At 35.7% G+C, this 12,682-nt stretch overlaps 1 protein-coding gene across 9 annotated transcripts in view; it reads left to right on the top strand.

Moving 5' to 3' along the window:
• Nucleotides 1-12,682, top strand: part of CNKSR2 (connector enhancer of kinase suppressor of Ras 2) — a 220,331-nt gene that overhangs the window by 111,705 nt on the left and 95,944 nt on the right. For 4 of the 9 annotated variants that reach the window (XM_042788744.1, XM_042788745.1, XM_042788739.1 and 1 more), the window contains exon 9: nucleotides 3,307-3,453. The exons of the other annotated variants lie outside the window; for them this stretch is intronic. In XM_042788744.1, coding sequence (XP_042644678.1) covers nucleotides 3,307-3,453 — 147 coding nt within the window. The remainder of the gene's footprint in view (nucleotides 1-3,306; nucleotides 3,454-12,682) is intronic. 9 annotated transcript variants of the gene reach the window in all.

Consider the following 12,682-nt stretch of genomic DNA (forward strand, 5'->3'; position numbering starts at 1 on the left):
GCGCAGCAAAACCCAGCGCTGGGCTTAGGCTGCCACTAAAGAGAACTCTCCTGACTACCACTTGTTGATGGCACTTGGTTTAGAAGTGTAAATTTATTTTAAAGTAAGCAACAGTAATCTTGCTTGGTCTTTAAAAATGGATGCCTGGTCAGCATAGTGCAGTTTTAAAAATTAATTGCTCAGGTTGTTTTAATGTAAGTAAAGTTCTCTGCTAATATAGTCTTTTTACTTATCTATTGAATTTTCAAACCAATAATGAAACTTTTTTATTACTGTCTGCTTTTACAGTATATGGGTAGGATAAAGGTTGTGGTAGGGACTTTGAAAGCTCTGCCCTAAAACCTGATGATTAGAATTTGAGAATTGATAACTGGTGGTCATGAGAAGGTACAAGATCCTGAGGAGAGATTAGAATAAATTTACATTGTGCTTTAAAAAAAAAGTGTAGATTACATATCACTAAAGTGGATTTCTGGAAAACAGTTTCCAGTTCCTATTTACTCCCTTTTCCTCTTTCCAACCTGACCTCCCCAAATAAGATTGCTTCTGTTTAGTCTGTGTCATTACGAATTTTGATGGGATCTAAACTAAGTGGGAACTGAAGAGCATGCCTCCTACATGGACATCAATTTCCTTCAATATATTGTTGACAGCTTGTTCCTCTTAGGCCAATTCAGTCGTTTCTGTTCAAAAGATGAGAAGCAACCAAGGACTGTCTGAACCAGCCAGAAAAATTATGTCAGGGAACTAAGTAAAAGCAGAGGATGATTTTAATTTGAGATTTATAGTAAGCTCAGAGTTTTCCTGTGAAAAAATGAGTTAAATTGTTTATATTCATGAGCTTCTAAATTAAATACATCAGATTTAGTGCTTTGAAGTGATTTTTTTCTTTAATCCCCCTTTATAAAGAGACTAGATAATCTCCCATTTATTGCAGTGGAAGGTGTAGTTGAAATGCACCATACATTTTATCTCTGCAGAGTATGAAAGTGCATTTAAAATAATTCTGAAACTGCTAGCATAACCAAAAAAACCCACCCCAATTTTATTTATATTCCTCTGGCTATTTCAGTGAGAAACAGATGGCTTTAAAGCACAGCTTTCGCATGCAGCATCTTACCAATTTAAATGGCAAGAATTATATATCCTGACTCTGCAACTGGGGCCGCATCATGTTTTCCTCAAGGCTCACTCTGCTGCTTTGTTCAGCAGAAGGATTCCTCTCCAGAAATCTGTCTTTGGTTGTTACATTAGGGAATTAAAGTGTACAGTAACTTACATACAGAGATACCTTACATGAGCTGTAGGCCTTTAATTCCTTCTTTTGGGTAGCAAATGAGACCTTGCATATGCCCACAGTGACCTTATGGAACTATGGGAAATATATTGTTTCTAAGCAGTGGTGGAAGTCTCTCTGAGTAGGAAAATGGTGTTATAAATCACAAGGTAATTTTTTATAAAATTGTAATATTAAGACACAAAACTTTGGCTTAAAGAGACTTGGGTTAGATACCGTTGAAACAGAATGGAGACTTCACCAGGATGTGGGAATTGAGCTAAAGTTGATTACATTACATTCATGTTTCATTTTATTCTAAGTATAATAGCTGTATGCCTAGTACATTGGACTGAAAATAAGAATTCCAGCATGTTTGGAAGTCTATCATTGACGGAAAATATTCCTTAAAGACGCATGTTGTCAACATCCTGTTTCTTTGTTTAAAATAATATTACTGTAGAAACGTATCCTGGATATAATCAGCTTTTCTGTGGTGAAAACAGGACAGGTAGGTTCACAGTAGCTGAGGGAGGGTGGTGAGATTTGAGCCATGTCTGTGATTCCGTGTTGTTGGTAAACATCAGTGTTGGCTTAAGTGGCGTGCTCATATGGGAGTATCAGCTCTTAAAATAAGTTATACTAAACAAATATATTGCATTTTTGGGTAATAGGGAATAAGGTAAAACAAAATTAACAACAACCTATGTGTGATTACCTTGCTTAAACACAGGTAATATATGTATATTTGTGTCGTATTGTACTATACCAATGAGAAGGAACATTTTCATTCTCTTTGTTCATATTGCCTATTTGAGTTTTTTTCAAAAATATTGAGATGATATAAAGTAACCTTTTTACGATGGTGTTACCTTATCACTTCAGGGTTCTAGATGTTTTTTCAGTAAGACTTTAACTTCTCAGTTGGATAATTTTATTCTTAACATTGTTCTTGTACAAGTTGCCAGAGCAGGAAAATATTTGTAACTGTGATCCTTTAAATATCAGGAAAATTTACTTGTGTGTTTAGGGGGAGACAGAAACAAAAAGGTAGAAAAGCTGTCAAGTTTACAGGAATAACAATTTCTAGGTTTACAGGCCAAGATTTTCAAGGGATGTATGTTTCTGTGTGTTGCCACTCTAGGTGCCAAACTTGAAAAGGCAGGGATTGAATATCTTAAAGGGTTTCAAGATAGATACCTAAAATCAGGCATTATTTAGACTGAAAACCGTTGTCATGAGTTGTACTGTTTTAATATTTGAAGTACTTTTTTTCAAAAACGTGAATGATTCAGAAAGTTCTATCCTGAGTTTATAAATAAAGACTTGATGCTTTCCATGTTAGTCAAGTTCTTAATTTTAGAATATTTCAAAATGCTCTAATTCAATTAGGAAAATTTTACTTTGGGATAATACTCAAGTAGTGGCTAGACTACATTTCTGTCATCAATTTACTGTATTTGTTTCTGAAATCATCATGAAAGAAGTACTATTTAAAAAAAAAAAGGCCTTGTGATTCTGATTTTATTTTTATAGCAGTGTGAAGAGTAGAAGATTTCCTGAACTGGTTTGTGCTTGCATAAGCTGCTAGGAGTAGAAGTAGTATGACTACATGTGGTTAGTGGACTTTAAATAGTAACTGTGGAGTGCAAAATGCTCAGTATTGAATTGAACTGTCAATGTGGAAGCCAGGGCTTTTTAACTTTATGGTCTCTAAAATCTATGTATAAGAGCTAATTCTGAAAACACTTTGAGATCTAATTGTGCATTTACAGTGGAGTAACAGTAGTTTATTAATTCTAAAACCTGAAATGATGCATATCCATCTTAACACATTATAATAATAATTTTAGTTGACATGATTTTTATGCAGTAATTTATTTTTGACATTTCTAGATTTAATCTCCTTTAATATATATATATATATATACACTCCTATTATGTTATTTTACTAATCTTATTTAAAAAGGGAACATTACATATTGAATACTGTACCTCAATTTTATTGTAATGATTTTACTGGTTACCAGGTGGGGTGGCAGTTGAAAAATTTGGTGAATGCACTACGAGAGGATCCGAGTGGTGTTATCTTAACTTTGAAAAAGCGACCTCAGAGCATGCTTACCTCAGCACCAGCTTTACTGAAAAATATGAGATGGAAGCCCCTTGCTCTGCAGGTAATGAAGCTTAATCATAAGTCATACACCATCATTTTAACTATAGATTATCTCAATGATGCTTTATTGTGCTTCATCTCAGCAGCATATGGATTTACTCTTGTATACTTTGAAAAATTGTTTCTGAAATGATTTCTCTGCAGTTTGTTCTCATAGGCTCAATTGAAATTAAAGCTGTTAGTAGAACTTTTCAAAGTTAAGTAGTAATCATCCCTTACAATGCAGAAAAGTAGCCTCAGATAACTTTTGTAGCTAAGGGGAAACAAGCATACGTCAGAAACTAATAAATTTTAGTTTGACTTCATGTTAAGCTCTCAATGCAGTATAACCTCAAAAAAAAAAGAGGAGAGGAAAAGATCTTGAGTTCTCAGTTTGATCAATGATGGAGTTACAGGAAAATCTATAAGGTGATTTTATTCCATGAGCTACTTGACCATCAAAATTTCCTCAGGTAAATAAAGTCATATTCATGTCAAAGTTGTCCTTGAGATTGAACCCTTGCACATAATGAGGTGTAGCACAGGATGTCCAGCTAGGCCTCTAATTTTAATAAGCCTGCAATGTGCTGAAAACAATGGAACAGTTTCATTAAAGCTTTCATATTTCACTCTAGGATAAAATGTCACTGTGATGGATTACTCTGGGAAATAAAAGTTATGTCCAGACTGATGAAAGCATGTAACCAACATATGGAACTGACAAATAATCCCCTTTTTCATTCAGTTCAGATAGAACAATGTTTAGAAATTTATTTCCTTTGCATAAAGAATGCACTCTTTGGAATATTTTTATTATCACAATAAAAAGCCTAATTTAAAATTAAATACATGTGAGAAAGAAAAGACTTGTTGCAAAGTTTGGGCAAAAGGAAAATGAGATATGGAAATGCCACTGTCAGTAGCTGTGGTCATTGCCATTTAAAATATTGAGACATTCGTAAAAAAAACTAATGCCAGGAAGAACTTCTTTCAAATATGTGTATATATAAAAATTATTTTATAATGGTCAAATGCATCATTGTCTTTGAAACTAATTTTTTGAATGATTGAGATGTCTTGGTCTTTCAGATATAAAGAATTGACTAGATATGTGACAAAAAAACTTTCAACCAAAATATCTTATTAGCGTCTGAATATAAAATTGCAAATCTGTATATATAATATGAGTGTATGAATGTCCTTACTTGAAGGCTGCATTTTTATTATAGCTTTAGTGAGAATAGAAATACAAATGAAAAATGCACATCATTGCTTTAAATGGGGTCAAGTGCTTCCAGTCTAAATGCATTTGGGGTGAGTTTGGTATTCCTTTGGGTGAATTAGGTCATTCCTCTAGATATTCCTTTTGATTCACTTTATCGTTTGCTGCCAGAATAATTACACTGAAGACCCCATAACAAGAGTTTCTGACATGGCCCATTGATGCTGACAATAGCAAATAAATAATTAATTCAAGACTGGCTACTCCAAAAGGGTGGGAAGAAATTGGACAGAAGCCAATTTCCGCCATTTAAACTTAAGTCCAGTAGGAAAGTGAGAATTTCTGTGGTCCTTTTACAGTGAATGCAGTCATGAGCTAAAGTTGTGGGCCTGCTTGAAACTCCACACTCACTCCCAGAACCAAAAATCCCGTCATCTGTTAGTGTTTTTTATTTGGCTCTAATTTATATCTCAGCATCCTTAGCTCAATACAGATATTAGGCTGTTACCCAACTGATCTGACTTTAGATATCTGCTGTGTACGTATCTACGTATCATTCAGGTTCCTCATTTTTACTCCCTTTGACCAGCGGACATACGTAACAGTAACTGCTTCATCTTGGCCTATGTTATTTAGACTGATCTACCTTGGGATGAGGTGAATTGGACCCTGCTCATGCCTCTTTCTTTCCATTTGATGATAAAGGGAGTCTGGACATCTAGCTCAACTTAATTATCTGCATTAGATAAGATCACACTGACCCTAGATAGAGGTTTTCTGTAATCTTATAAGTTTGATGAGGGGGGTAAAGAGAGTATTGGTTTTGGTGTGGGTTTTTTTGCTGATAGCATAGCAAATATTGATATTTTAAAGGCTGAGTACAAATAGAGATACTGTTAAACGTTAGAGATATGATTCTGGTATCGTGATGACATTGTTCTGATTTTATCAAACATGACACCAGGAGAAGGCCAGAACCTCATTCAGTGCTTATGTGTGCAGAGTGCATACATGTGTAATATGTTGTAATTTACGATTTTAGTGTGAGAAACAGCAATTTTCTTAAGTAGACCAAGTGTCAAAAAAGCTCCAGGGTGAAGTGAAGACAAACTTCAGAAACTGCATTATGTGTAGATTTCCACTGTTAATTTATGCAGATCAGAGGTGAACAGAGATTAAGGTCAGATGATGTTGAAGTTTAAATGTAGCCTAAGTGTGAAATCGGTATTGTATGTTTGATTAATAACAAGCAGCAAAAGCAGTCAGAGTGCAGTGTAATTTTATAGCTATTAAAATATGAAGAAATTATGTTTATTTAACAGAATTTACTTCAAATATTTCTGAAAAAAATCTTCAGAAAAAATGTAAGTTTTGTAATTGTAATTTGCCCTATGGCTGTCCTGAAATTTATGTTCCTGGTTCATGTAAGGGTGCTTTTCTTTAATAGGAGCTTGGGACGCAGGGTGTGAGGAGAGGGAGGAAGTTATAGCAAATAGCAAAAAAAGGAAAAACAATATATCCATCACTTTTGGAAGCAGGAGAAATTATGATAACTTGTTTCCCTGTATCAGGGTGTCATGAAATAATTGAGAATGTTATAACTGTGCTGTCATCCCAGAGCTAAGTTAATTGAACCAGATGTATTATTCAACAGACAAGCTATAAGGAAATTATGACTCAGTAATAATTCTGTTAAAGTATGAAATATGAGCAAAATACTGAAAAGACTCTAGAATAAGATATACAGATGAAATTCTGATAAAATGGGTATTAGGATCTGCAAACTGGCTGCTCTGGGTTTTTTGGTTCTGCAAATGAAGTGAACAGAAGAAAAATGTGGTGTCATATCCTACTCAAATTGCAGTGAGTAAGGTGGGAAGGTGGAAGTTTGCCCTAATGTAAGAAGGCTGACACAAAAGCAGACTTAGTTTTTGTATACACCTCACCAATTAATATGTTTAAGAACTGTGGCAGCAAATGTAGAAGGTAAATATTTCAGTTAATTAAATTTAGAGATTCATTTACATTGAAATTTACATTGGGAAGTTTTAATTGAGGGCCTGCAAAACTTAATTTTAGCTGAAAGTGAGTAATATTGAGGCATTATTGGTAAATTACATTCTGCTTGTTTAGTCAATAATTGTATGTAAGAACATGAAGTTTGCCATTTGCAGCTACATGAAAAACTAGACTTAATGGAGAGATACCAAGTATGTCTGTAAGCTGGGAAAGTGCTAGATGAGTCTTCCAGTTTAGGCAGTATGCAGGTACTACCAGTGTATCAAGCACTTTGGTGTGTGAGTGACAGAGCATCCGGGTAATTAAATTATGCATACTGATAGTTAAATGTTTAAGAGCTTGCTGCCCACTGTTAATGATCTAGATTAGCCATATGCCACCCAAACATTCATGGTGTCAGAGTGTGTGGAAAACGCTTTTAGATCATTCAGATATTAGCTGGTTGCTAATTGGCATAAATGCTTCTTAGAATGTTTGGTCTTGCCATGAATAAGGAGTTAAATGCAGTCTATGTAACTACTGATTAATTATTTAGGTGTTTTTCTTTTAGCAGAAATGCAGTATATTCATTCTTTTCACAAATATTCTTATCCTTACAATAAATATGAAGTGTTAGGGGAAAGAAAGAAGAAGAATAATTATGCATCCTGTGTAGCAGTCCTGAAACTGATATCGAATGGCTTGATGTACAGTAAAATAATACAATTAGCCTATGGCTATACTATGCACCGTTACATAATGAATTTGTATTTACAAGTGCATTAATTTCAGTTCTAAGGTCAGTCAGTACAGCAAGAAAAACATCCTTTTTTTCCCCTTTTGTCCTGATTAAGGGAAGTGCTGGGTTTATTTTTTTGTGTTCAGTCTCTTGATGATTGTCTCTTTTAATATCCATCAGTATCCAACTTCTTGCAGATAATCAAAGTTCACCCCTGACTTATTCTGGAATCGTGTCCAAATTTGTGAAGTCAAGGCATTTTTCAGCCTCTGTTTTTCGTTACTGCTTTTATAACATTTGAATTAGGCAGCTGTGGCCTTGGGGAATTTTGTGGTTGCCTTTGCAATTGAAGGTATTCATTATTATGACACTATACCATAAATATTAAGATGTTATGCCTGTGAGACAAATCTTATTAAATTTGCCTTTCAGTTATTTTTTCTGATACTCTGATCCATTGTGTGAAAGCCTAGAATGATATTTCAGATTGTAATATTTGTATTTCTGACTGCTACTGAATGTGGTGAACAAACCAATTAAGATTAACCTTTAATTTTTTTATTTTTCTCACTTGACATAGAGGTGACTTAATTATCTCTGAATTCTCCAAATTCATGTTTGGTTCAAAACCTAACTTAAATAAATATCCTCTACTCTAGATTGTCTCTTTTATTTCTCCTTTCCACTTTGTGTTATTTTGGGGCGCTTTCAAAGGGAGGCTCCCTGAAGTGCTACTTGAATGAGGGTGGAAGGTTCAATAGAGAAGATTCTCAGAGCATATGAGATCTTATGTAAGTCACTGTCATCACACTAGCAGGAAACTAGCTGCAAAGTCCTCCTCTGCCTTCTGGAAAATGTTTTGTTAATTAGGCAAAAGAAACTGGACTTTGACTACAATGTAGAAGACTCTCCATCCAGTTTCTTTATAATGCAGATATGGAATTGTAAAGCAATGTGTTGCCGTGCTTTGGCTAATTTGGACTACACCTTGCCATTATCAATGAAAGGTCTGTAACTGATGTCAGTGAGGTTGGGGACAGGTCTGCTGCCAGCCACATGTTGTGTGTTGACTTGGAAAAAAACTTCTGACCCCTCTTAAACATCCTGCCACACTCTTCACCAAGCTTATTTAAATGTCACCTTTTGTATATTTGAAATAGTTCACTGTACTGTTTTGTATGTGATTAAATTGTACCATTATAAAATCACCAACAGCTCAGTATCTGTAGTTTTTTTTTGAACAGACATTATTTTGGATTAGGTATGCATCATATCTCCACTGTGATATGTTCGGCTATTCAACTTCCTAAGAAGCAACAGCAACAGTAACAACAGAGTCTGCGGTTTGGGAGAAAAAGCTACTTTTATTATTTTTGTTTAGTATTTTTCCTTACTTGATTATATGCCTCCTTTATTCATCTAAAGACAATGCTATATTCTGTTTTCATCTATGATTAGAATTAATGACGTTAAACTTTTATTAATTCAGTTTGAATAAAATACTAACTTGTTTATTCTTCAGTTGCTTAGTTGTCTTTTAACTACATGGGAACTGGGCATTCTTTGCAGCACTGTTAAAATGGATTCTGACTGGGTTTTCCCAGAGAGTATGAATTAGCTGTAGTATTTCATTATTTCATGTCATGGTCGGTCTTATAAAAAAATTATTTTATCAGAAACATTCCATTCAATACATTGTCATAACCTTGATCCAATATGACAAATGTATCAGCAGTGAAATCTGTTTACTGATGCAAATACTGTTTAAAGATATTACCACTTAAAATTTTGTATTGGTTTTGCTTAGATTTTTAAAAATTGTATGTCTTTTTCTGGAGCAATGTTTCTCAAACTGTATATTGCAGCTTCCAAGGGAGTTAAAGAAACATTAAAAAGAATTTTAGATAGTATATGTTAAATATTAATTACATTAATTGTTTAGAGAGAAAAAAAGACCAAAATAATATGCAGACTTACTGGGGGCACCCTCTTAGTTCCTTCAGGATTGGGGATGGGAAAGCAGCAATAGGTCCTGGTAGCAAGAGGAAGGGAGGGACTACAGGGCAGAGCTAACCAGGGACAGGGCAGCTTCTGGAGGAAAGGGGAGTTAAATGTCTGTGTGCTATCAGTCAGTACTACAGGGACTCCTTATTTCCCCGTGTTAGAGAAACTGAGCTGCTGTAAGTAAAGACAGTTGGTTGTCTGTTCCCTGGCCAATGGACAATTTGAGAAGGGGTCCATAAAGACTGATGATCCTGAAGGAGTATGTTGCATCCAAAGTGTTTGAGAAATAGTACTCCAAAATATATTGAAATATGGATTTTGTGTCTGTCGTTGTGGGTTAAGATTGATGCAGGGTCTTCTGTGAGACATTTTTTAGGCTATTCAAGCTTTAATATGTAACGTCTAAACTTTTTCTGTCAGGCTATTCCCATGGGCCAAGTATTTAACTCTTTGGACCAGAAAACTTTTTAGTTTTATTGCTGTTTCAGCAATCCCACTTGCCCTGGACAGCCTACCAAAAGGGACTGCAGCAGGAAAAAGCTGTAGTCTTTGGAAGATAATTAACTCAGTGATAACACTGATCTCCAAGGCATCCAATTCAGAAATAACTGAATGGAGTTCCATGTGTTTTTCTGTTCAGTGTGCCTGCATATGGTCTGCTGAATGCCTGCCACTGAACTGGAGAGCTACATGGGCTGATTTCCTTGCAGATGCACAGATTGATTCAAGCTGAATGGTTGGGGTCTCTAAATTGCCATGCAAATTGCCATGTTTTGAAGGTTCTCTTTTCAACCAGGAGGGTCTGAAGACTTTTAATTTTTTTAAAATGAAAGCTGAACTACAGCATAAGGTGGTAGTTGCAGCAGTGCTCTCAGTGTGTTAATCTACTACCAGGAGAGACCATTTGAATGCTTCTAGCATGTAGCAGTTCTTACTGAGATACTGATTTACTGGTGAAATGGTGATAAATTTAAAAAACAAAAACAAAGTAAAAACGTTGACCTATTTTTAAATTTGGGTTTATCCTTTTCTTTCTAGTTACTCAGCTTTTCTGTTTTTGTGGAAATAATCTGGAGAGTTGATTTGGGCACTATGACCCAAATATGGAAAAGATAAGAGACATCCTAGTATGTTTTGAGACAATCCTACAGGATTGTGCTTCTACTTGCACTATGACAGTTTCTGTCCCCTAGGGAGCTCTGGGTGCCCTAGGAAGGTGTACCCATAATGCCGTCCTGTGAGATACCACCGTTATTCAGACTCTCACCAATTACACTGTAATTTCATCTCTGAGAGTGTCTCACATGGGAAGAGTTTGAGGGAAACCTTTTACCTTCGGATATCTGGATAACTTGTGTTTTTATGTGGTAGATTGAATACCATTTCTTCCGATTGCACTCACTGTTTTAAACACCTTGCCAAGCCAAAAGATGAACCAAAATATTCATTTCTCAAAAATACACATACCCCAACTGATTTCCAGCATCTTCCAGCAAAATGTTCAGGAGGATAAACTGAGCTGTATGCACTAACAAAGACTGGTGAAGTGTGAAGCTACCCAATAGAATCCTCAGACTTCGGCGAAATCGTTTATCCAGAAATTAAGCCCGTATCATTAGTATTTAAATAGTTAAGCCCAGCTATTGCAGGCTGTAGCACAAGGGAAATTCTTTACCCATGTCCTCTAGCCTTCCAGCAGCAGATCAGAACCACCAGAGACTTATCAAGCCATTGTAAGTCCAGATCACTGTTATGCTTGAGCATGATTTTCCTTACGTGACATAAACCATAAACCGCCTATTGATTGTCAGTCTAGTCTCTAGGGCCCCCTTTCCTCTTATCTGCCTGTTCATGCAAGTAAAGTAAAGGGCTTTCTTCTTCCCCAAAGTTCGGAAGAGCAAATCCATCTCCCCAGCTTGTCTTCCTCTCCGTGCTTCTGCCAGAATGAGCCATGAACAACAGCCTGGACTTAACAAGTGTAAACAGGGTCTAGGTCACAAAATTCTTTTGGCTTACAATGAAAATTAATTCTACAGGCTACTCAACAAGCCACAAAGTGTACTTGTCTTAGAAGTACAAGGTATCAGAAAGGAAATAACTGGTATTGTATTAGTAAATGGTTCAAGAACATCTGTGGCTACAGTGTCATGGATAAAAATTTAAAGGATAAGATTTTTGTTTCTGTGAAAGAAGGGGTTTTTCGTTTTTTACCCAGTTTTGCCACCAACTTATTCTTATCTTTGCAGACTTCTGTTGTCTTGTTTTTAATGGTTGTAAAGTCTTTTACCTGTCTGGTTTTGTGTGTGTGTCTTTCTCCCTCTCTTGCTGTAAATACTGGCACTCTTTCACTGGCCTGGCTATAGAAATACTCACATTAACTCCAGTGATCAAGGATAGAATTTATCAGTATCGCTGTTTACAGGAGATAGTTTTCTAACATTCAGAAAAAGGAAACTTGGGTCAGTTTACAGCTGTTGCTCTAAAGCTGGACTTGCATACATTTTATTTTGTTTGAGATAAATAACATCTAACACAGCTCTTTTCCTAAAGCAAGGCAGTAACTGGCTAAAGGGTGAGGCTTCTGAGGTGGCATGCATTATTCTTACATGCAGCTCGAAAAAAAGTAACACGATGGGGGCTTTGCTTGATAAGCATAAATTCGAATGACTCATCACTAGGTTATGAAAGTCCAACATTTTGAAAAAGTTCCTGCTATTGAACTCTTGGGGTTTTCAGCAGTACAGGCATAATGCTACAGTGTCAAGATTAATATCTAGGAAATTAGAGCTGATTATTCTCCACAGGAACGGCCTGTTAGTCTCTCATATAGCATTCTTAATAGTGCTGGCAGAAGGATCTTTCTACTCACCCATTCAGTCAGTATTTAGAGCTTCTCTGCTATCAATACATTGTGAAATGTTTGTGTCCTCCAGTAGTTATTTAGACCAGAAATTATAGATAGGTGGACTCTCTTTGATCCTAACACTTCTTTCTTCAAGGAATTCACTTCCAGAAAGATGGAGGAGAAACAACTCTTTGAAAGCAAAACTCAGCCTTCATTTAATATTAGATTAATTTTAGGGTATATGAAGATGCTGTTGTACTTGCTGTTTGGACATTTTTCTTCTGGTTGAGTTTAGCTATCACACAAGCCAAGTAACATAAGGCTTTTGTTATTAGGCAGACTTTATTAAGTAAACTAAAGGAATCTCATTTCATTTTTCTGCATCTGCATACAGACTGTTAGAAAATCTTGCTGTAATTTCCAGCTCTACCATGGTTTAATGT

The sequence above is a fragment of the Tyto alba genome, unplaced genomic scaffold (assembly GCF_018691265.1).
Source record: "Tyto alba isolate M040663 unplaced genomic scaffold, T.alba_DEE_v4.0 Super-Scaffold_14, whole genome shotgun sequence".
NCBI classification, from domain to species: Eukaryota; Metazoa; Chordata; class Aves; order Strigiformes; family Tytonidae; genus Tyto; species Tyto alba.